At 43.7% G+C, this 26,400-nt stretch overlaps 1 protein-coding gene across 3 annotated transcripts in view; it reads left to right on the top strand.

Annotated features, from left to right (window-relative positions):
• Positions 1–26,400, top strand: part of ADARB1 (adenosine deaminase RNA specific B1) — a 109,220-nt gene that overhangs the window by 21,410 nt on the left and 61,410 nt on the right. For 2 of the 3 annotated variants that reach the window (XM_078871834.1, XM_078871825.1), the window contains exon 2: positions 14,972–15,067. The exons of the other annotated variant lie outside the window; for it this stretch is intronic. In XM_078871834.1, the coding sequence (XP_078727960.1) occupies positions 14,972–15,067 (96 nt within the window). The remainder of the gene's footprint in view (positions 1–14,971; positions 15,068–26,400) is intronic. 3 annotated transcript variants of the gene reach the window in all.

Raw genomic sequence — 26,400 nt, 5'->3', positions numbered from 1 at the left:
ATCTCTCATCACCCTTTCTGCACCCAAATACTCTGAGATTTTGTTTCCAAAAACATTGCATTTGAAGTGTTTTTATTTCACGCGGACAACTTCTTTTTCTCTATTGAACAGAACTCCTCGCGTTCGACACCCCGTAACTCCGTCGTGATTTTCCCGCTCGCGCTGCTCGCCTGCTTCGCCCTCCCTCTCTCAGCCTCTCCACTGCTATCCTGTTTTCTCTCTCTTTTTTTACGATCAAAGGAAACAAGAAGATGCTCGGTGTAGCCGGCACTTTGCTTCGTTCATCATTTCGTTTAATTTTTTATTTTTAATGCTTTCCTTTATGTCCCCCCCCCTCGCTCTCTCTCGCTCTCGCTCGCTCTCTCGTACACTCTCTCGCTCGCGCTCTCGCTCGCTCTCTCGCTCTCTCGCTCACTCTCTCCGTTCTCCCTCGTTCTCTCTCGTTCTCCCTCTCGCTCTCTTTTTTTTTAACTACGACAAGTGCTGCATCTGCACGCAGCCCTTCTCGTAGTCCAATGGCCTCCGACGGGTCGCTCATATCTGCATGCAGAGCTCTCCGTCATCTGCCACCGAGCACACGGCCTCCTCCAGCGCCCACTGCTCCTTGAAGGCCAGCACGGCGTGGGTCAGCCGCGCATGGCGGAACTCCAGCCACACCCTGGCTCCGACGAGAGCGCGGAAGATGCCCAGGCTGCTGGCCGGACGTTTCCCCTCCAGGGCCACCTTTTTCGCCCTGTATATGGCGAGATTGGCGTAGCCGACGAACACGTTGACCAGCCCCTGAAGATGTTGGGGTCCGTCGCCCTTCGGGTATCCAAAGATGAGGACCGTCGGGGAGAAGTGGAGGCTGAACCTTAGGAGAATGTTTCTCAGGACCTTGAACAACAAGTCCAGGCTCTTGCACTCCACGTATTGGTGCGCCACCGTCTTCACTTTACCGCAGAACCGGCATTCTGGTGACGTGTCGGTGAAGCGCGCCAGGGAGGCGTCGGTGGTGATGGTGCAGTGGGCGATGCTCCAGTTGAGGTCACCGACGCGGTTGTACGTCGGGCTGGAGTAGAGTTGCCTCCAGCGAGGCCTCTCCGGAGAGATGCAGGGCAGGGCTTTCCTCCAGGCATGGTCCTTGTGGCTCCTCAGGGTGCCCTGTTGGTGAAACCGGACCATGTAGGAGTAGAGCACCTTCCTCTTTACATTTGCGAAGGCCACCTCCGGTAGGTCTTCCAGCCGGCACAGGTCGTGATCCGCCTTCGCTTGTCGGCATTGGCGATGCAGTGGCACGACGGAGAGCTCCGGTGGAGGGGGACCGAGAGGGGACTCGTCATCCCCAACGCTGATGGGGGGCTTTCTCCCCGCTGCCGCTGAGAAGGCCCCCTTGGCTTCGGCCAGGATCCGGGCAGCCACCCGGAGCGACTGCAGCCCTGTCTTTGGGTCCATGTCTGCTGGTCCGAGCCACCGGCCCCGTGTTCCAGGCTCCACCAGATCTCCCATCCTGGCGAGCCGCGCATTGGCGAGGTGCCTCTCCATGCCGGGGGTGGCGGTGGTGGATGGCAGCTTTGTCTGTGGGTTCCGAAGGATCGGTTTGAAGACCAGATCCTCGGCCGATCGCGGCTGGTTCAGCCTCCTGACGTCACTCTCTCAGCCTCTCCACTGCTAGCCTGTTCTCTCTCTCACTATCCTAGCCTCTCCACTGCTAGCCTGCTCTCTCTTTCACTCTCATAGCCTCTCCACTGCTAGCCTGTTCTCTCTCTCACTCTCCTAGCCTCTCCACTGCTAGCCTGTTCTCTCTCTCACTCTCCTAGCCTCTCCACTGCTAGCCTGTTCTCTCACTCACTCTCCTAGCCTCTCCACCGCTAGCCTGTTCTCACTCTTGCTCTCCTAACCTCTCCACTGCTAGCCTGCTTTGCTCGCTCTGCTGCTGGCCTACCACTACACACTCTGCTAGCCTCTCCACTGCTAGCCTATTACTATATGCTCGGGTAGCTTCTCCACTGCTAGCCTCTCCTTATCTTTTTTGCTAGCTTCTCTATTGCTAACCTACCATCACATACTCTGCTAGCTTCTCCACTGCTAGCCTTCCGCGATACACTCTGCTAGCTTCTCTACTGCTAGCCTTCCGCCCCTCGCCTCTCCAACCTCGCCCTTGCCTCCAGTGGGGGTTAAGCCATCACCGCTGGAGAGGACGAGGTCTGGAAAGTGGGGCCTGGGACTTTTCTTGTCTTTCCTCCTCTCTTCACTCCGACCAACTCAACTCCCTCCCTCTCACGCTCCCGCATATATATCCCCCTCCTTATTAACTCCTCATTCATTAAGCTAGCGACCTCCCGTCGCATCACGCCCCGTGGCATCTGACGCTATCGCCTCAATCTCCCGTCAGCCTGGCGCCTGTTCCGCGCCTGCATTTGAAGCCAGCCAATCACTGCTATGCATCTTAATTAGCCACCTGCATTTGCAGGCAGCCAATCACTGCTATGCATCTTAATTGGCCGTCTCCTTTCCGTTGCTCTCTCTCGTCGCACCTGTTCGTCCCGATGCGACCTCACTGTCCGTAACTCGTACATGCCTGCACACCGCTTACAAACCCCGCACGCGTTACTCCACTACACATTTATAATGCGGAATGCCACGTAACAGTCCAGGCTAAATGGTGAGCGCTTTTACCTGTGTGATGTGTGTTTTTTACGATTGACATTTTAAACATTCTCTTGTCTTGGATATTAAATTCAATGTTTTTTTTTATTCCATAAAAAAATCCGGTGTAGTGATCAAACCACGTCACACCACTGTTTATATTGTGCATAGAGTTTACAACGACTCAAACACAGTACCAAACGCTAGGTCCGTGCTTCCTGCTCATCCCTTCCCTCGAACGTCCCCTTCCCCTCGTGCTCTCCCCTTTTATGTCCCTCGAGTCCCCTTTCTCGAATCTTCCCCTTCACTCGTTTCCCCCCAGCCAATCCCTGCCCTTCTCCTCTAACGGTTCCTAACCGTCGCTTCTGGGTTTTCCCCCCCACTTCTGTTTCCCGCCTATTTCCCCGTTCAAACCTTTTCCTCCAATCAATTAAAAAGCCCTGCCTCCCGACCAATCACCGTGGAGGCCTCTTTCCGCCAATCGGACCCCTTTGCCTACTTCAATGTGCCGGCTGCACATTGGCTTGGGGTGAGTGCTTGTTAATTTCGGCCATTACATACGGATGAACAGTAAGATGTTTATAGCCATTGTATGAAGAATTGATGGTCTGTGTAAAACACATATGCATGTATATTAAACTTCTTTCGCACACTGCACATAGCCAACCATGTTAATCTGAAGTGCAGAGGAAGGACAACAACTAAACACAAAAAGCAGTTCTAAAGAAATTAGTTGTCAATCTATATTTAAAAGTGCATAGCTCCAGTGGCTTCCTAATATTGGAAGGAAGAGCATTCCAGACGGCCACAGAAGCGCATCTGAAAGCGCATGATGCAGTGATCGTCTTTGTTCGATAGTTCGCCAAAAACCGCATGGGGCTGTGTGGAATTCCAACTATTGTTTTTTTTAACGATTAAATAAATTATGTTTGTCTCATCACCAAATTATTATTAATGTGCATCGACCAATTGGCTTTAAACAAATGCAACTTGGAGACATTGGTAAGGAAGGCTGATGAATGGTCGATGGATTTAAATATTATTTGACCATGGGAACGAAATGGCTACCTTACCTGCTATCTATGAATCCGTTTTACGTAGATTACATAAACACACAAGAAGAATACTGTAAACGTTTTGGTTGCAAACGTTGTAACAATTCTGAAGGCCCAGAATGCGCTGTGATTTATGCATGTGCATCATCTTATCTTTGAAAATCCACATTTATGATGCACTTATATTGTATGCCTTTAATCATTTCAAATATCATTTGCAAATTAATTAATAATTGTGTATGAATATTTAAGGTGGGCCGAGAAGCTTTCTAAGCTGCAACCACATTAATGGTTGCAGCTTAGAGAGCCTAATTGTCCTTGTTGATTGCACTGAGCGTAGCAATGCAAATGTGCAGTCATTTAGAGGGCAATTTCAGTTAATCATCCGGTTGATATTCTGTGAAGTTTTGTCATGTGCTGTCAACCAGTTAACCGTATACAATAAGTTCCATTTACAGTATATTCGGTTCGAAAAATACATTTGCTACCTCGACATATTACTACATTCGCTTGTTTTTATCTGTCCCATGGATACACTTGTAATCTTGTGAAGGAGAAGTGGATGGGTTGAGGGTGAGTGGAAGGCAAAGGGAGAGGAGCTTGGATGAGGGGTAAGAGTGTTGTTATGTTTTTTAAAATCTTAAAACACTGTAATGTGACTGCCATTTATTTTAAAATTTGAGCTCAGTGAGGTGCTGGAGATTCCATGGGCCTGCGACAAATTCTCTAATTTCTCTTGCTGCCCTGGTGTGACGGTCAGTACACTGGACTTACAATCTAAACGTTGCCACGGTGGTGAGATGTTAACCACCTCGCCTGGTATGCAGGAGGTCGTGGGTTTGATCTCGACCCTGACTCCTGCTGTATATTTGGGGTTTGCATGCCTCTTTCCCCGTAGTCGCGTGGATTTTTCTTTGGGTCCTCTGGTTTTTTTCCCCTCCACAGTTAACACATTCCTCCTGCGGAGGGAGCTGTTAGGAACGTTGGGTTGCTCGGTCAATGGCCAGGGTCAATGGCGGCGTGGTGTATTCCGCAAATATGCCTGACTGTGAATTCGGGCACAAACCGGCGTGAGTAGGTTAAACGTTGAGATTTATAAGGGCACCACGGGGTGACCAGCCCCTCCCCACCCAGCCCATCCCCTCCCACCCCCCACCCAGCCCCACCCTCCCCACCCAGCCCCTCCCCACCCACTCCACCCAGCCCCTCCCTCCCCACCCAGCCCCTCCCTCCCCACCCAGCCCGCCCTGCACGACGGACGGACACAATAATCCCCTGTGGGCTGGTGTAACCAGGAGGTTCCTACCAGTATAAACTATCGTTTAGAGTATTTAGCTGCTTTAAATATCCACGTGATAAGCCACTTCGTTGTGCTATCATTTGTGACCAGGTCGCTTCTGAAACGAGCTTTATAGCTTAGTGGGCCTTACCTGGTAAAATTAAAAGTATAGTTTTTTTTTTTAAATAAAAGTAACATTGAAAGAATAATCTTTAAAACACCTCTGGCAACCAAAGCGTTTTTTAAAATTCTGAAATCTCTGCATTGAACATTGCCTACTTAAGGCATTATCTAAAACCTTTGGTTTTTAAGTGCCATTTGTCGTGCGGTAATACTGTATTACTAACCCACCTTACAAATACATTTGAGCGAAATACTTTGTGTGATAGTGAGCTTAGACGGAACATATTGAGCCATGAGTACAGGAATTATATTCTGAACGGTGAGACATCGTCACATTCGATGAGCAGTACATTTATAACAAGGTTTGCCTACAATGGGTAAGCACTGGCAATCAGTGTAACAAGTAATTTAGTACGATTGAGTTTACGTTTGACACACGTATTCTTATAAATGTGTTTTACTGTATTGTGGAAAAACCTGTCCAACACTGCAGAGCATTGAAACATATGAACATGTAAGAGAGCAAAGCTCCAACAAAAACTGGAGCAGTGTTGATGAATTTGTGTACAGGGGTATGAACTTTTTTTACCCGTACACTATGCAGCCTGTTTTACTGTAACGCGTGGTATTCATAATGTGAGTTTAATATAACGCCACGAATGTATTGGGGGACCGCATTTTTTATAACGCTGACGCGCATTGGATATAACGCGATGGAGTGAAGAATGGGACTACGTGGCGTGAGTAGGAATACGCGGTTGTACAACTGCCTAGGCGTAGCATCACACAAGGCTGGATGCTGCTGGTTGCCTCTAGATGCTGCTCAGTCTTTGTTCAGACTGCAAATGCATCTCAGAGTCACGGGTGTTAGGTGCCATTTCATATTTTAAATGTAAAAGTTATAACAGTAAACAACACTTAAACAAAGACCATATAGCAGTTCTCGGCGAACCAACCTGCAGCATTCACACAGCCACCTCTGCTGTGAGTAGGAGATTGCTGTATGAGCATAGCTTTTAAAAAGTGGGGTTTTCAAATGGGAAAAGACATTGTTTCCTCCAAGTGATGGATGATATGTGAACAGCGTGAGTTTGCAAACAAGCTCGATAAATTCGTGTCCGGAGCTCAAACACATTACCAAAACATGGACAACAAAGTGCCTTCATATATATATCTCACCCTCAAATGTATTAAAGGTCATATTTTCAGGAGAGCATATATACCGTGCCTATATATCCAGTCCAATCATTTCCATTACTCAGCGCACAAGACATTTGGTCCAGAGCGCGCTCTCCCGCCTTAGTCACTGAAACATGTTTCTCAAAAATGTTGTAATACTTTTCGTTTGTTTGCACGTTTTGCCACAAGCACGTGTGGTTCATACAGACGTGATGCCTCGTGGAAGGTATCTATCTGGTGTTTGAACATCTCAACATCTGTTTTATTGCCAGAAAGGGTAAAACCTATTCTTGTTTTTCATAATTTTTGATACTGGATAAAAGGTCCCAACGATAAGATTTTTCGTATAAAGACACGGAGTATAATGATGTGTACTTGATCAATCGACCGCTGGGCGTGCTAAGGCCTTTCCAACTGTGTCAGTCATGGGGATATTTCGTTGATCATTCTTCACCACGCTGGTCAGTGCGGGTTGGTGAAGGGCAGGAAATCATTCACCACTGATGCCGGCGATGGATGGAAGCCAAACTCAGATTTTTGGGTAATTTAGGGGCACATAAACAGATCGTATTCAACTGTCAAAATAAATTGCATACAGGTAGTTAGAAATGATTGGACTGGACAGGGGTTACCGCGTTGAAAAAACCCAAAAATAATTCGACTAACAACAGCATTGCACTCGTTTTATACATCATTGGCATATATCGACCGTCTCCTGTGTTTACGGAATACGATGGATGTCACATACCAAGAAACCGAGCGACTCTCCAACCGGAATCCGAGATGCGTTGCTTAACACATTCCTGCAAATGGCCCTTCATTTACCCTGCGATGACCTCATCCGAGTTGGGTAAACAAAACGCCGTAATAGTCTGCAGACTCAGCAGTGATTTAATATAAATGCAGCCAACCAAACAAACCTCATGCAATTCATAAACGCCCCCCCTCATGTTCACACTTTCACCAATGCCGTGATTTAATTTTTAAAACTGTTTGCTTTCCACAAACTCAAGGCCTCTAAATCACTACGGTTAGGACTGTAAATGTCACCTTATCTCGCAGTGAACAAAGCCACACATGTCTTCTCAAACATCTATTGCAAAGCAGTTTTGGTGGCATGCAGAGTCACCGAAGCATCATTTTGTTGATGCTATCATCACGGTACAGAGTCACTAAATACTAACAGTTTTAACACCTTTTTGAAATTAGGCATTGCCTCTTTCACAGGCTGCTCCTTAAATGACCACCAAACAATGCACATCATTATACTATCTCAATAGATCCTGCTTGTGCATTAAACTATAACTAAACTATTTTTTTTTATCTTGACTTAAAGCTTTTGTGACTGCAGGAATTAATATTATTTTGGTTTTTCGGTAAAGTCACGTAAATAGGTTCAAATTAATAAAAACAAACCTACGACATAGTTTTTTGTTTATTTTATTTTTATTAATTTGAACCTATTTACGTGACTTTACTGAAAAACCAAAATAATGTTTTTTTTATTTTACCAGGTAAGGCCCACTGAGCTATGTAGCTAATTCTCATCAGCGACCTGGCCACGGGGTGAATAGCGCAATTAATATTTTGCTAAATCAAAAATTCGTATATTGGGATTTTATAAATCGAGGTAAGGCATTTATAGAGCTGATATACAATATAAAACTAGAAAATATTTTACCAGTTAGGACCCCTGCGCTATATAGCTCTTTTTCAGAAGCAACCTTGCCACAAATGATAGCCCAACGAAGTGGTTTATCATATGGAAAGTTATTGCAGCCAAATACTCTAAACGCATGTTTCTAAATGTGGAGGGAAATTCCAAATATACAGGTGTCAGGGTCGGGATCGGCATTGAACCCACGACTATTCTGTATACCAGGCGAGGTGGTTAACATCTCGCCACTGTGGCACCCCTTAGCTTAATGTAAGCAAAGGCATTGCCAATGCTGCAGTGTCTATTGCTACTATGAGAGTGCCATTTGTTGCTGTCTGAATTGTGGATCTGTGTGGGGGTGTATCTTGTCTTGCATGTCGAAACACAGCGTCTGGACTATCTTCCAGTTGTCAGCATTAGCATGTAAATTTCATTGAACCCCCATCTTTCATAACCGGTGCTTAACTCCACCTGGGACAATAAACTCCTCTCTTCATGAATATTCATTTTTGCCATCGCAGAGATGTTTAATGTCACGTTGCTAAGCCATTTAAATTGGATCTCTCTGCATGGTGGTAGAGCATAGGGCTGACTTTCAATCCTCGCAGGATAGTGAATACACATTAATAAACAGTGCTAAGTCAACTCGCATTATAATACTATAGCTCCCGAGACTGTAATGAAATGGAAAATAAATAGGATTATTTTCGTTGAGTTGTTAAGCAATTTTGATGATCGTGTAAGCATTATGAAATGATACATATATTCTGCATGTTCGTGCATAGTTTATGATGTTATAACACGTGTCCATGTGTTTATTGCAGTCAGAATAATTCAGTTTAACACGTAGGTTTATTCTACTACATGGGTCCTTGAGTTTAAGTCTCTGAGCCTAGTTATAAACTTCTACAAAGACATTATATAAATGTAATGCTTTACTTGTATGTTTATAGTCCATGGAGATTATTTATTCAGTAGACAGAAAGTTAATTCCTTATCTGTCCAATTAAAGAGGACAGTTAAAATGTAATTCAAAGATAAACTCTAAAATGACAGCGAGCAGCGCCCATGATGGCACTTGTAGGTTTTTTGCAAGTATGATTGCTGTCATCGTGGCTCTGCTGTTATGAACGATGACTCACTTTTTGAAAAGATCCCAATCGCACAATAGGTATATAATTCGTGATGTACAGTGAGGGAAAAAAGTATTTGATCCCCTGCTGATTTTGTACGTTTGCCCACTGACAAAGAAATGATCAGTCTATAATTTTAATGGTAGGTTTATTTGAACAGTGAGAGACAGGATAACAACAACAAAATCCAGAAAAACGCATGTCAATTTTTTTTATAAATGGCGCCCTGAATAGTGGCCGGAACCGTCGAGGATCCCGCCGCCGCGGCAACCATTGTTCGAGCCAATTTCCTCCACTGTGTCTCTGAGGCCGGCCAACCCTTAGCGACGGTACCCGAGCAAGGAACATCACGTGAAACGCCCTGATGTGGTGGACCCATCCCAACGACATGAGATGGGTGAGATGGTGAATGTGCCTGGGTGCCCGACATGTGCCAACTCGCCTGTGTGGAGGGAAGTGAAGGTGGCTGGTCGGCTGCAGGAGACGTGGTCGGCGATCTGGACGGCGATGCTGGACGAGCTCGGCTCTCCCTGGAGTAGTGGCCCACGCGGCCACACCTGAAACATGTGGTGGGAGGCCGCTGGTGCAAAAAATCGTCATCCCACCGCGGTCGGAAGACGTTCTACCGATGTCGACCATCCTTACGTCGCTGGTTCCACAGAGGAACCGCCGCCGCGACATCACCTTCCGACGGCGCCTCCTGGGTAATGACAACCACCTTGGATGGATGCCAGCCGATCGTTTGACCATCACGAGCCGGGTCCCCTGACCATGCGGCCATCTGTGCCCACCTCTTCAAATTCTCGTGTGCGTTCAGGAAACGCGCTGCCCACAGAGATGTTTTCGATTCGTGGCCGGACGTGGGAAAGACGACTCCCATGTCCCTCGCCAGTGCCAACATGCGTTCCATCACCAGCGGGTCCAAGATCTCCTGTTGTACGTCGGGGTAGGCATCAACTGCCAAGGCCCTCAAGACGCTTCTGTAGACGAGGGGCGACTCTGAGCTCCCACGCCTACGGTGCTGAAATTTTCGTGTTCTGTCGTCCGGCGGTTCGTAGACTTCCGCCATCTCAGCAAAAGCTTCTTTGAGCGTCTTCTTCTTCTCTGGGGGGATGGAACGAAAAACGGCCAAAGCATCGTCGTCCAGCATGGTGGGCAAGGCAATCAATGTCTCCTCCTCCGACCAGCGGACTGATTTGTAGGTGGCCTCGAAGCGCCACCTGAAGGCACTCCAGTCACCCCCAGTGGCCATGAACTCTCAAACTTGGGGCAGGCGTCGACCACGATCGGCGCTCTCCTTCGCAGCGGGTGTCGCGATGTTCGGTGACCCGCCGCGTGGCAGCGACGAAATGGCGGCCTCCCCACCGCTCTCCTCCACGGTGTTCAAAATGGCGGTCATGAGACGCGTGGTTGCCGGGGACTGCGAAATGGCAGCCGTCTCCACCCTGCCCAGGATGGCGGCCGTATCCACCAAGGGGGCACCCTCCGAGGCGCCGTCCCCTGGCCTCTGTACGTCAGCCCCCGGATGGTCCACCACCGGACGGTCCGCCACCGGACCTCCTCCAGCGGCGATTGGCATGACGAGAACGACGAGGTGGAGAAGCGCTGTTGTCAAAGTGCCCAGCTGCATCTCCACCCTCCGCCACGGATCGTCAGGGCGAAGCTGATGTGGAAACTCTACCGCGCCGTCTGCCGCAGGTGCGACATCCACACCCATCGTGGGCTCCATAACCGGGACCATGGGACCCGGGGTTGGCAGGAGCTGTGTCGCCGTCTCGTCGTCGTCGTCGGAGAACACTGGAAGTGGATTCTTCTTTCTCTGGTGCTTGGACATCGCGTATTCAGTAGAGCACCGCCAGAAAAAGTCCACTGTCTGACACCACTGTAATAAGTGGCTCCGACACGGTAAGTAACTTCGGTATATTTATTCAAGTTTCGGTACAACCACTCCTCTCGTTCTCGCGGATGCCGACCCGCTCTCGTGGCTGCGCTGCCCCGTGCCACGTGGTGCTCACCCCGCTCTCTACCGCACCGCTGGCTAGCGGCGCGCTGTGGAGCGGCTGGAGGTCGAGCCGCCACGTGGCAGGTGGAGATGGCAGGGCAGCAGCGACAGGGAGCTCCTCTTCGATCTTCAAACACCGACCCCTAACGTTGCTGTACCCCCTGCTTCTATTTTTTTCTCCGAGGCTAAGCCCCGCCTCTGGCCACTCCCCTTTAGGAACCTTCGAGAACGTACCAGAGGCTTCCATGCTAGATCCGCCCATTCACCGTTCCCCCAGATAGAATCCCTACAACTCATAGTGCGTGGACTGTATGACGGTATGTAAATGTAACCCCACAATAATGCAGGAGATGGCGCTTGCTTATTACACATGCAACAAGGTATCTCCTACAGAAACACATGCAGGCATCTCAACATTCCTGTGCATAATCTACACACAACCTTCTGAAAGACACATCTCAGAAGGGCTGAGATTTTGACATTCTTGCAGCAGAAGTGTGAAGGACAAGACAACCATGTACTGGTGTTATTATTATTTGGACTCATCAGTAGAGCATATCCTTCATTGCCCACTGCTGCCATTTGTGCTTCATGGAATTGTGTTTACAAGCCCTCCCCGTAGACAATTGGCGACGGTAGGCAATGAGACTCTTACTCTGATGATCAGCCGTAATTAGAGTAAAACAGAGGTACAGATGCCCAATTGTTGTTCTGCTGCCTAAATATAATAACAGAAAAGTCAAAACCTCGGTAAGGTTGAGCAGGCAGTCATCACAAGGCGGTGTGCAGAGCATTCACAGGATACCGTGAAATCATCTGAACGTACAAAGCCTGACACTTTGTTTTGCTGTTGCACACATTTGTGTGTGTGTGTGTTGTCATTAGTTGCTGACATGCACATGTTTTTTTCTGGAAATTTGATTTCCTCTTCAGCTGGGGAAAGTTTGCTTTTCATTATTCACACTGAACGATTTGTTTCATTGTGTAAAGATGGTTGGAACCGATGCAATGAGACAACATGCATTGACATTCACGTAGGAATCTGGCCTATTATTAATCACAACAATGGTCTTGCATGAACATTTTGGCACCCAATAGGCAAGAACGTCTTTGGCAATTGAGTTTGTCGTGGATTGTTGAATTAACTATTCTCACACGTGTCCTTAACATTGCTGATCAGTGCTTTATTCCTTCTTGCATATTGTCAAAAAACAACCTCACAACATGTGCAATGTTGGCTGGAGCAATAACATCCACTGGCCTTGTCATCACCCATTTGTAAATTATATTATATGCTACAGCCATCACTATATTGCATCTTTATTAATGTTCAGTTGTGCAAGGGTACTGCCACCTTTCACCGCATGCTACATCATCCATCTAACATCTAAGAGGAATCAAACACAGGGGGCCTGATTACAGAAAATGCTGTTAACATTTCCCATAAGTCCGGAGGCAGCGATTGTTTAGTGGGTTCGAAGAAGTACCTACCGTATTCTCATCACATTATTAATTCTTTCCGCTTGTCATACTCTCCTTGCGGGAGATGTGAGCATTGGGAGAGATAGCTCCTTTGTGCGCAGAGAGCTGTGTGTATGCATGTTGAACTTCGGTGCGTATGTAGCCAACCATGCCAATCGGAGGTGCGGCTGAAGGACAATAAACTAAACACAAAAAGCAGTTCTCAATAAATTAGTTTTCAATCTAGATTTTTAAGTGCATAGCTCCAGTGGCTTTCAATATCGGAAGGAAGAGCGTTTCAGATGGCTGCAGAAGCGCATCTGTAAGCACGCAATGCAGTGACCGTCTTTGATGGTGAGCCAAAGCTGCTGCTGCGATGATGACCGGAGTTCGTGTGACGATGGTTTATGCTCCTTGACGAGATCAGCAAGGTTTTGTGGTTCATTTGTGGCAAACACTTTGTTGTGTAATGGTACTAGAAATGGCGGGAAGTGGTTATCAGAGTGCAAAGCAGCACATGTGTATTGACTTTTCAACCACAGTCAAGGACTGAGTTGAATGCTCGTGGTTTCTCACCGTTTGCAGTGTTGTGGCTTTATAGGCTTCCTGTAAACGACTTGTATAGGCCCATGGAGACAAAATGTAAGCAAGGCATGGTAAACATAGAAGCAATATTCATCAGAGAAGCGATTCATCACTTTGTGCTATGATTTTCATTTATATTGTAAATAAATTAATGTATTGCATATTATGATTAACTAGCCTTTTGCCCATCCAAGGACGGGTATATTGCAGTGAATCTGAAACTTGCAAGCGAAAAGCAGACCGTGACGTGATATTCATTGCATCCATTCGTGTGCAATTTGTAAGGCCGCGGTGACACAGACCTATTTCGTTTTAAGGTTATAATCCCTTGTTCATCATGACGTCCTTTTTACTTTGATGTCTCAATAGCGTGACGGAGATCGCGTGACGTGAGGGTTCTCCCTTTGTAGTGAGGGTTATAAGTTGACGCTGGGGGGGGAGGCCCCTCCTCCCCCCCCATGTGGAGTGACGTCACCCGCTCATGATTATTAATGAGGGGCGGGTCCATGTGGAGGACGTAACCTGTTCATGATTATTAATGAGTGGGGCTGTTCGACGTGGAGTGACGTTACGCTCGTTAAACACTGAAATTATTGGGACAAATATAGTAGTAAATTGGTATAAACCACTTCACAGCTAAAGTTGCAGTTTTTTTTTTACTTTTGGATGCACATTGCACTCAAAGCGCAGATATTTCTGCTTCTATAGTTCCTTCATGCATACCATTTATAGGTTAAATTAGCGGGAAGTACCCGGCGTTGCCCGGGGAAAACATATATTTAAAAACTTGTTCTCTCTTAAAAAAACATAACATAATATATATACACAAATACTAAGCTATTGTGAAAGCGAGGCGTTCTGTTTGTCTGTGCATTTGTCCGTCAACAAAATTATAAGAGGCTTGCAGAAGTCCAAAAAGTTATAGAAAGTGGCGGGTAAATAGTTGATATGAAAAGTTTCCGAAAATTGTCGACCCCCCCTGAAAAAATATTTTTAACCCCCCATAGGCATATATACCTGCACACCCTATATACAATAGAGTGAGTAGTATCTGGTAACTCTATAGTAGTATGACTCTACAGTAGTATCTGACTCTACAGTAGTATATACTCACTCTATAGTAGTATCTATTGCCGATATAGTAGTATCTACGGACTCTGTAGTTGTATCTCCTGACTCTGTAGTTGTAAACTACTGACTGTACAGTAGTATCTGCTGAGTACATTAGTATTTACTGACTCTATGGTAGCATCTACTGACTGTATAGTAGTATCTACTGACTCTATGGTAATATCTACCGACTCTATTGTAGTATCAACCGACTCTATAGTAGTAATTACTGACTCTATAGTAGTATCCACTGACTATAGTAGTAACTACTAACTCTATCGTAGTATATACTGACTATATAGTAGCATCTGCTAACGATAGTAGTAAACACACATTCAATACTGTGCTAAAAAAACGGATTAACCTAAACATCCCAAGCACCCTCCCGAAAGTCTAGAAATTCAGTGAAGTTTTGTCATACAAAAATATAAACATATAAAAATGTGAATGTATGTTGCAAATAGTTACATTATTACATGTTCCAGATAAAATGTGCTAAAGTTCATCAATCATCAAAGTCGCCTGCTTCCAAGTTCACTTTACCCACACATTAGGAATATGATTCATGTACAAGTCTAATGGCCTAATTGGTGCTAATCTTCATGAATTTACCAATTTTTTTTATTATAAAATATTGATGGAATTGTGGCTGCTGGTCGACATGTTGTGTCGCCCTCATGTATTATGTTATATAGATGAAACCACGTTGTCTTTAGACCTTGAATATCACAGTTACATAGTTTTTGTTTTTTGCCTCAGGTATATTGGGCACAGCACATCAACTCAACATGTGCAGCCGTGTCTCTGAGCAGCTGGATTCGATTCCTACACATTCGATTCCTACACATGCGTGTGGTGAGTACTTGTATACATTTGTGTTTTTTTAAATATTATTTAATACTGTGAACATTCACCTGTACGAAAATATAATTCATAAGCAGAGAGTTTGAATGAACTCGAGTATGGCTGTGATTGGATGCCAGTCGTAAAATTGGTAAATCATTGTCAAGATGTCATCGTGGCCAAAACCCATGGATGCCACCACCGCAACACCTCATTGACGATGCTCTCCACCCTCCACCAGATCGCGTAGCTACTGCACGGTAGACACGAAGCGACCTTTGGGATCCTCCCGAACAGCATCCCTCTTGGTCTCCAATGCCCGTCACCGGCATTCAGCCCTTCTCCATTCTGCGGATGCGTCCCACCTAACACAACTCTTTTTGCCTAATTCTATCGATAACACTTACCTGCCATGTTCTGTTTCCGGAATTGTGCATTGCGTATTTTGTCTTGCAATGAAATTCCCTGCATCCGCCTCAGACACCTGGTGTCAAATGCCAACGACTTATCTTTGAGTTGTGTGTATGTATGTTGGACTTCTTTTGCACCGTACGTAACCAACTCTACTAATCGGAGGTGCGGTAGGAAGGACGAGAAACTAAACACAAAAAGTAGTTCAACAGAAAAAAATCGTCTGATTAGGGTGCAGCTATCTAATCCACACAGCAACACATGCCGCACTCCTGCTTCAAATTCCCGTTTCTTTGCACTCAGACTTGTCTCTCGTTTGGTCCAAAGTGGTTTCCGTAGCCCATATAAAGTGTGGCCTGCTAAATCAATGGCACCTCCTCACCTCTTTCTCATAGTCCCCTGCATTGCGGACATCACTGCCTAAGCACACAATGTCCTCGTAGACCTGCACATTCTCTCCCCCTGGGACTTGCAGTCCGACCACAGGAGCCCCGTTTTAAAACTCCCACCATAAATTGCATCTTGGGAAAGCTTTTACCTTAACACCCAGCGTCCAGTGTAGATGCCTAAGACCTCAAACAATTGCTTGGCTGCAGCCAAAGTCACAGCCAACAAACCCGCATCATCTATACATACTTCAAGTGCCACACATTCAGCTCACCTGTGTTGTTTTTTTTTTGTTCCAGGGTAGTAAGTGTTATTTCGTAATTGCTTATGCCTAAAAAGTATAGAAAATGGCTATTATTCCTCACAAACTTTTTTTTTGTGACCAGGACAGTGACATTTATAAATGTACCTATTTTCAATGACAAAACGGGCGAATTTGTGTCTTTCCGTTCACATAAAGTCAGGAAAAAACAACATATTAATACAAATTTACATGCATTTATATTAAAGTAATACAAAAATGACTACAAAACATTTAGAAGTGAGTAGTTTTTCGAGTTTTACGATTATTCTGTAAATCACTTTCATGAATCAGCCCCCAAATGTAGTCTCCCATCATGTTCTCGTTATATTATCCTTGGTAGCGGCGTCAAAAGTCCAGTATATCTTGGTGGAACCGCTTTCCTTGCTCCTCCAAGTACGCTCCCATGTTCTCCTTGAATGTATCAAGATGAGTATCAAGGATAAGGACTTTGAGGGACATCCTACGGCACATTGTGCCGTAGTTCTTCACCAGAGTATCAACCAGCTCCACATAGTTTTCGACCTTGTGATTGCCCAGGAAGCCACGAACCACTGCGATAAAGCTGTACCAAGCCGCTTTCTCCTTTCTAGTGAGCTTCTTGGGTTATTCAATCCACTCCAGGATCTTATTTTTCTGTGGTCCAACGAAGACACTGGCTTTAACCTTTGCCTCAGACAGCTTAGGCAAGAAGTATTGATGGTACTTGAAGGCTGCCGACAATTTGATGTGCAGTGGTGGCATCAGCACCTTCCGGGGGTCCACCAATGGCTCCCACTTGACGTTATTCCTCTCCACAGACAACTCAGTCCGCTGTGGCCAGTCCCGCCTGTGGTAGTGTGCCTTGGTGTCCCTGCTGTCCCAAAGGCAAAGATAGCAGGGCAAATTGGTAAAATCGCCTAGGAGACCTATCAGGAATACCACCATTTTGAAGTGTCTGATGACCTCCCAGCCGTACTCATCACACTTCAAGGCGTCCAGCAAGGTCTTGATGCTGTTGGAATCCTCTTTGAGGTGCACCGAGTGAGCCAGGGGAAGAGACGGGTACTTGTTACCATTATGGAGCAGCACGGCTTTGAGGCTCTGGATGAGCTGTCAATGAAGAGGCGCCACTTATTCTGGTTACAGGCGATTCTGATTGCCTCGAACAGACTGGTCACATTGTGGCAGAAGCAGAGCCCATCTTGACGGGTGAAGAAGCTGCAAAAGAGTTGGTGACGCTTCCTGATTTTATTATTTTTATCCAACAAGTTCCACTGCTTGAGCCTAGACGTCAAAAGCTCGGCATTGGAATTGGTGAGTACAAGATCTCTGATCAAGTCGTTGAGGTCTTTTTCGTTGGGGTAGTATGGGTTTCTCTCCTCAGCTCCACCTCTGAGATTGTCATCTGGATCTACCGTGTCTTCTTCGCTCTCTGACTTGCTGCTCTCTTCTAAAGACGGCTGCTCTCTCTCCGGAGGAGTGGGTACGGGGAGCTCATGGCAGTGTGGTACCGAGGCGATGGATGAAGGAAGGTCTGGATACGTGATAGCAGGTGCATTCTTGCCAGTCCAACATTTGGAAGGGACCACCATGCAGAAGTAGCAGTTGCTTGAATGGTCAGTGGGTTCCCGCCAAATTCTTGGGATCGCGAACTTCATGGCTCTTTTTTTCCTTCTGTACCATCCTACAAAAATACATTTATTTCACCCATGACTAATGTGTAAGAGATTATCGCAACATTTCTCATATATGATATATTTTTTTCAATAACATTGAAAATTGTAAAACATTTTCAAATTAAAAACTTTTACAATGTTAACATTTTTAAAATACATTTTATAACATAAAATTCCGAGCAACAATTGTCCATCTTACCTTCCAAAGTTTTTTTGCATTGCTTTCAGGTGAAATGAGGTGCGCAAGGTTTGTCTTGATCTCCAACAGGCATGCCGAAATATTCCTTGTAGGCCTCACACATCTTAGCAGATGCTTCCACAGAGTACTTTTTCACTCTGGTTTTGATAAATTTGCCACAGACATAGCAAAATGCGTCTGCCGGATGCTTGCTGCCTCTTGATGCCATCTCATAAAAATGCAGATATATATCCACTTAGGCAGCTGTAACTAAACTGAACTGGTGGGCTTAAGGCCCCTGTATTTATACTACTATTTATATTACTGGAAAGTTCTAGAATGTTCTAGAATTTACTCTATTAGTCATGGGTGAAATAGCACAGCATCTATCTAGAATGTTCTGGAAAATAGGTACATTTCAAAATATCAATGTCCTAGTCTCAAAAGCAAAGTTTTTGGGGAATGATAGCCATTTTCTGTACTTTTGAAGCATAAGCAATTGGGAAATAACACTTACTATCCAGGAACAAAAAAAAAGTTATGCAGTGTTTTCTATTGATTTTAGAGTAATTGGCTGCGATAAATTTCCACTTTGTTGAGATAACATCTGTGGCTAGTTCACTTCTGAAAAGAGCTCATAACTCAGTGGGCCTTACCGGCTAAAATAAAAATGGGTTTATAGTTTGGCTTTTTTTGTGGAGTTAGTGAGAACAGTCAAGCATACAAACCAAAGCGAGAGGAAAAATATAAATGTTATGAACACTTGTCCCAACATCAAACCAGCCTGATTGCTTTTCAATTCATACAGAGGTCTGAGTCCCATCATACACGATTTAAGCAGTGAACTTATCATACCTGAGATCCGATACAGCAGCGCTCATAGACTCTGCTGTCACGCAGAGTCATAGGTTTGCTTAAAGTCTTACTAACGAAATCCAAAGGAAATTTTCATTGCAGACATGTAATTGGTACGTTAAGTTTTATAAGTGTGATAAAAAAAATAGTGAAGGGGACCGATCCAATCAAAAAAAGTTGTTCAGAAGAGTAATAATTAGTTTCCGAATTAATTTCACATTTTTTAATAAGTTGTATGTTTCTCAAGAGTCAAAGTGTTATGAATACTGTAATTGTTATAAGCTTATTCTTTTTTAATTAACAAAAACGTGTTACTTATTTTTAAATATCCGTGAATTTTTTGGAAATTGCATTCACGTTTGTTGTGTTGGTCGTACATCTTCTGTTCAGCCCGAGATAAAAAAAAAGGGAAAAGTTTCTTGCCCCTGCCAGGTGCTGGTGCTATTCAGAGTGAGCTATATTGATGGAGAGGTAGGTTTCTGCAAGCTAACTGATAAATGTGTTCATTGTTGAGATGCAATGTTGACCGTCATTAATTTGGCCATCATTATGATGACTGCAATACCTGTGCATAAACTGACCTGCGCAACCTTGGCAGCGAAAGAAAAGACAAGCTCTAATGCTAATGACCATTCATAATGAACAGTTTGCATATCCCCAAGGAAATGTTGCATATCATTATAAAATGGTAATTTGTTGAGCAGCACTGCATTTTATGCAACACAATGACGAATTGTAGGCTTTATATTCCAGGTGATTTTATGCCACAATTATGAACATAATCTGGACCTTTCATCACTTGGTTGGCAGCCAAGTTTCGGATACCATCAGACCATTCATGCCATAAATTTCCATGTCCGGTGTATTGAAAGTCTAACTTTACGCTTTGATATATATTATGCCAATTTAATACAGTGGCCATTGTTGGACCGACGGCCGTGCACAATCAGCTGTATTTCAGTGTGAGTGATTGCTTCAGCCACCACTTGCTATTCACATGGATGCCAACAAATGGAAAGTAAAGTATTGTGGGCTTAACAATGATGCATGACAGCTTCAATATATTTTTTTCTCTACGGCTATATTTGAGAATTTAGTTTTCAATCAGTATTTTCAATCCATTAGCATGATTCTCATTGGCCGAAGATGATGATTGATATAGCCAACAAGAATCTGAGACATTGCAATCATCGTTCAGAAATGCAAACAGCCTTGGACAGGACAGGTCACAGAGACGGCAACTAGTGGGAAAAGCAGTTGAAGGAGTGGAAGTCATAAGCAGAGTGCACGTGAAGGAATGAGCAGACAAGAGAGCGAGCAGTGAAATCAGAGCACATGGAAGCGAGATGGATGGCATCTGAGATGCTCTGGCATAAATAATGCTATATCAAAGACAAATCATTGTTATTCATAATTATTTTTACATATGCAGGATAATATCGAAAGGTCTTCAACTAGCAGGGAAAATAGACAAAGATGACGGTGATGATGACTATCATAAGGCTGTACATTTAAAAGCATATTAAACGTTGAATTCAGTAGTTTGAAAGACTACAGTTAATTCAAGTCACAATGGAAAGGTCATGAGTTCAAACGTTGGTTAGTGGTCAACATAGACCATCATTTTTTCAAGGTTAATGCATTAAATACCACTTTGTGTGTAGGTAATGATGGTTGTCATATGAATACTGGGCTCTGCCTTAGGAAAGTAGAAATTCCACCACTGGTTTAAGACTGCCATGGACAATTAGCACCAACCATGTCTTTCAAATATTTTCCAATTAGTTTTGGATTGTTTGACAGCATACATGAAATGTATAAAGAATATGGTTAATTTAGCTACATAGGCAATCTTTCAAGTACTGTATCTTCCATTCCTATCAATGTTCTTTCCCCACCCATCTCTTGATACACAGACCCCTTGATCTCATGTAAGGGAATTGGTGGCCAATTTACGTCCCCTGGGTTTTGCATTGGCAACCTCCTGGCCCTGTGTCCTGCCCCTGCCACATTGAGTTAGCGCTTGTGCCACTCAGCGGCCTCTGCCTGGGAATATGGGATGGCTTGGGTGGCCTTTCTTAACCCTGCCACCACAGCTCAGTAAACTCACTGCGGCGTCGATGCGAAAGAGGCGAGGGAGTGCTTTATGGCAATTAACACCTTGGGGGATTTAATTAATATTACATTAGCGTGGAGCCGAGATGAAGGAGCATTGTGCATGGAGCATCCTTGCTCACTGTATGTATCGCAGCCGTTTTTTGCCAAATTGCTGTTTGGCTCTTGGGCAGCACTAGGGGGGAATAAAAAAAGAAAATGTGCGGCTTTACAAGTACAGCTCTGGGCACAATGCTAGTGACACAATCGTAGCAATGCAAGGTAATCTATTGTTTGAGGATGAAATGCATTGTGCAAACGAAATAATGCAATTTACAATTGAAATGCATTTATCGTGTAAGGGGATGATGAATACAAATCAGATATTGTCACAGGGCTCTTTCATATCAGCATTGTGTATTTGAAGCGAGTGTGCGTAGTAACATATAAGCAGAGTAATAGGAGGGAATTTATTTAATTTTGACTCAGTTTATTGTTCCGTATCACAAATTTTCCTTTGGATAACTCACTGTGTCTGTCACATTGTTTGATGATGTGGAAATTTTCGGTTTATGAATGGTATCATCAACATTACAATGTTTGGGATGTATAAAACAAATCAGCGAGACAATAAAATGAAATCACGAATCATCAAATCTGTGCATAATTGAAGTAATGATAATTATTGGACTCCACTGCATTTGACGACTGCTTTGAAATAACTCATGGAATTGATAGCTGAGTTCAATTTCCAATATCTAGTGCGGTTTGGAGAAAGTTGCGGCAAATTAAAAGCAGTGTTATGATTGAAATGTGCAAAAAACGACACTTAAGAAGGAGTATTATTATTAGACGTGCGGTGAAGTCGTTACATGTTAAGGAAAGTGTTTAATATGCAGGAGCGTGTGGCAGAAGTCAATCTGACTCGAAAGTAGACCTGCATCGATCATCTTTTGGGCAATATTTCACGCTCTACCTCCGTTAGGAGTTGTGAAGTGTGGTTAGCCTTTCATTGGCAGTTACGTCGTAATGATTATCATTTGTATTGATTGCTTCGGATCTGATTAAACTTCTCCACGCCTTGTTTTTAATCCTTAACGTGGACAGCTGTGACGTCAGTGCCATTGCAGACACAATAAATGTGACGTCAGTGCCAAAGGTGAAACATGATCGGGATAGCAAAGCCAACTTGACTTCTCAACAATTACACTCGAGTCTTTGTACATGTAGAAGAATGACAGTCAGGAGGGATGTTATAACTGTGCTTTTTCATGTTCATCAACAAGTTATCAAACATTTTTTGTTTCTACCTACGTGACTTTACCGAAAAAACCAATGAGTATGGATTCCTGCAGTCACGAAAGCTTCAAATCAAGATTTTCGTTTGATTACATCATGTCATGACAATGAATTTTTCACATTTCATATGACGTAATTAAACACTGGTGGGAATTCACATCTTCTTCGGTCAATGGGATTCGCCACGAATCCCATAAAAATCCTATAACACAATTAAAGGGTTTTAATCCCATAACAAACATCATATAACATACGGCAAAACCAAAGCACTTTGCCACACCATTCCAACTGTAATAGAAAGGAAGGCAGTTGTGGAGATGTGCGGTAGCACTGGTTTCACTGTTTATCCTAACAAAAATGTGTGAAAACCCTTAAAGAAATCCTATAACATACTAAATCGCTAAAATGGCAAATACAAACCATTTAGCCACACCATTCTATCTGTAATATCATCTAAAGAGGTTGTAGAAATGTGTGGTTCCACTGGTTTTTCTGCGAATCCCATAAAATCATCAAATACACTCTAACGCATTTAATCCCGTGAACAATCCAATAACATACTTTAACAGCAAAACCAAAAACATTTAGGCACATCATTTCAAATATGTATGTATGTTGAACTAATATGTAGGAAATTTACTTGAAACTTGTTTCACCATGTATCAGAACAAATATTTGTGAACACCTATGTGTGTGTGATGATGTGCGTTCATCATGAGCTTTAGGAATCAATCAACATTCATTGCACCTCTACCCCACAGTTTTAAGTGCTTTGATTTTTGCCGTTACATCATTATAATGTGTTATAGGATATTTTTTTGGGATTATGGGATGCTCAGTGAAACCAGTGGTACCATACATTTCCCCAACATATTTCCATCCTATTCCAGTTGGAATGGTTTGGCAAAGTGCTTGCGTTGCGATTTAGCGTGCTATAGGATTTCCAATAGGATTCTCAGCGAAATCAGTGGTAACACACATTTTCACAACCTATTTTCATCCTATCCCAGTTGGAATGCTGTGGCTAAGTGCTCTCGTCGCGAATGTCAAACGAATATCAACCGTCCAAGCAACTCTCCCTCGGTTCTGAACTTTGCATCGTAGCAATTGCGAGTCAGGGTGCTGTGTGGCTGCAAAATGTGGCCAAGATATACAGGTCGTCCTCTACTTACGATGGAGATACGTTACGACGACCCCATCGTAAGTCGAAAATATCGTACGTCGAAGATGGCCTAGCCTACCCAGGAGTCTTAAAGAACGGTGATAATTTAGCAAAAAAGAGCAATTTATCGTGGTAACCTTAAAATGAAATCGCTAAAGCTACGTATCATAAATGCATTGAACGTATCGTAACGTATCATATTGTACTGTACTCACCAATATTCTGTCCGTCGTCTACATACTTGAACGATGTTAGGTTGCTGATGGCAATTTTGTCGAATCGCTATCGCCATCGTAAGATAGAAATATCATAAGTCGGACCATCGTAACTCGGGGACTACCTGTACACCGTGTACGCTGTGCGGTGGCTGCAATTCCTGCTCTCCGATGGGTTATGAGAGCATGGTGCATGACTTTTCAGTGACTGAAGAAGCTGCCCAGCGCGCACGTATCGAAACGTCGGACACCGTACGGAACAACATGCGGTAGAGCCTGAAAGCATCCGAGTACCTCTTCTTTTTGTACTGTCACCTAGGGGGATGTGTGGCACAAAGACAGTGGCTGAAACTCGAAGATAGAATTAATGCTGGTCAGGTTTGCCCTTGATGTAATTACCGTGTCACTGTTAATTAAAATGTTTCAGAGAAATGGTTATGAATCAGGATGTTATTGTTGTCTTATAATTAATGCTTTATAGGTTTTACTAATTAAAATGAACTATGACTTATTGCTCGAACTGCAGCAAAGTCACCTCTGACATAAAATGAAACGTAATGATGATAGTCTGTGATGCATCATAAATGGTAAGGGTATGTATCCAATACGTAGAAATATTCTCGACTATAGCTCTGTAATTTCATATTCAGGAGAGTACTGACAGCACATATATGGAGGATATTCTCAATATTCTCAATATTGCAATTCTAAAATGCGATTTTAATTGAAACACATGAATTATGAAAATAGCGTAATACTGTATATTTACTTATGGAATGGTGTGAATATAATGTCCATGTTTAAAACATTTAATATTCAACCTTCAAAATAATATAATATGCTTTATACGGATAATATTATTTGGTTTATACATAAAATCTAAAATAATAATTAAGTTATATATTTTCTTACACTTTGTCAATCCCCTGCTGGATTAAGGGCTCCTCTTGCCTTGTTGGACATGGGGATTATTTTACATACTTCACCATTTCGGTCAGTGCTGGTTGGCATTTAACAAACTGTAAAGGCCACACTCGATGCTTCAATTTTAGCAGCACAGTTTGATTATTCATTTAGGATTGGAGAAATATAATCTCAAGCTAAGACACGGGCTTTTGATTGACAATTGCAGTGGTACAATGAGGTTAATTAAACAGGAATTAGCATGAAGTACATTACTTCCAGAAATGAGTGACCATTGTGGAGGTATTGAAAATTATCATAGCATTCAGATAATTCTGACGGAACGTGGTATAAAAATAATAATAATTTAAAAGGCATATCAACATGTTTTTACAATTTGATGAAATTTTTTTTATTGTGTGCGAAGATAAAAAAAAATACATTCCATAATTTCACATAGTACAGTATTCATATTTTATTAACCCCCAGATGAACGTCTGCAGATTATGGGTTGAGTCAGGATGATCGGCTGAGTCATCTTCAAACCTGGATTTTTGGAGAGACCATTCCCTGCAATCATAATAGAGTATCTCATTTAAATAGGATGCAGGATGCTTACAGAGATGAACACCATACACTACGACTTGTGACAGTTTAAAAAAATACTTATACAAGTATAAATGTGCAAAAAAAGGGCTTGAACAGAGACTATCTAAACATGTACAGAGAGTAATTTTCCAATTCTGTAACTGCTGTTTTAATGGGATGCATTAAAGTCCAGGCTTTTAAGTTTCACCCTGGGAATCCATAATCCTCCTGAACAATTTCAAAGGGAAATAATCCACTCTTTGCATCCGCCTTTTTGGAATATCAAAGCGTTAATCAGGATGAAAGTCTGGTTTTAATGTCAAAGTCATTTCAATGATTATAGATAAGAGGTGTTCCACTGACCAACGCACTGTGTACTTTGGGCTGACGTTTAATGGAAACATATTGCACGACACAAAATCATTTCGAAAAATATTTTCGGGAGGATATAGGCATATACCATTAACAGTGCATGCTCCAAATTTGTACGTGGGTCAGGACGCATGGTAGTTGATTATTGGTTTCTTTTGGGGTGGGTCATCGTGTACAAATGTCGTCAACCCCTCCTCCTGCCGACACAGACAATTAATGAAATTGCCACGTGAATCAAACCCGAATCAGGAAACGCTTTCACTCGAGATCTGAGCTCCTGTTAATAAGCTGAGGATGCTTGGATACTGGACATCTGAACCTTATGGTGGGACCCCGGGGTCCCGAATAAACGGAAGTTAAAAGCGTAATTAATTCATTATTTTTGGCGACTCCGTCCCACCGCGCACATAAACGCCGCGACCCACCTGGCGCGGATCATTCTGTTGTCATGTCGTCCAAGCGCAGCAGCGAGGACGAATGCAGAGAAGAAACAAAACTTTGAAAATCTGATTAGCGCATCATGTAGAGCTCGTCGAGAGGAATAAATTGTCATATCGTTCATCTTCAACAGACATAAAATGACGTCGCAACGCCGTTTATGCGAGAGCCGGGGGCTTATGGGACCCTGGGGTCCCGCCACAAGGTTCCTTTGTGCACTCAATTCATATATCCAAAGGAAAAAGTGCTTCGTAACTCATCGGATTTCTCCAGGATAAATAAAGATTCTGAGAATTATCCAGAGAAACGTCGTTACCCACGTAAATGTTGTGAGATCACTCCCGGTAATTAGGTCACGTTTGATGCATGTGATACTTTTATTAATTGGCTTGGTGAGGTGGAGGAGGGCTTACGACACACACATTTTTTACACGATGACCTAACCCAAATGCAATCAATTATGCATCATAACATCGGTCGTGAA

The sequence above is a fragment of the Lampetra fluviatilis genome, chromosome 2, assembly GCF_964198595.1.
Source record: "Lampetra fluviatilis chromosome 2, kcLamFluv1.1, whole genome shotgun sequence".
Taxonomy (NCBI): domain Eukaryota; kingdom Metazoa; phylum Chordata; class Hyperoartia; order Petromyzontiformes; family Petromyzontidae; genus Lampetra; species Lampetra fluviatilis.
Note: the sequence above shows the minus strand (reverse complement) of the source record. Positions and strands in the feature narration are given on the sequence as shown.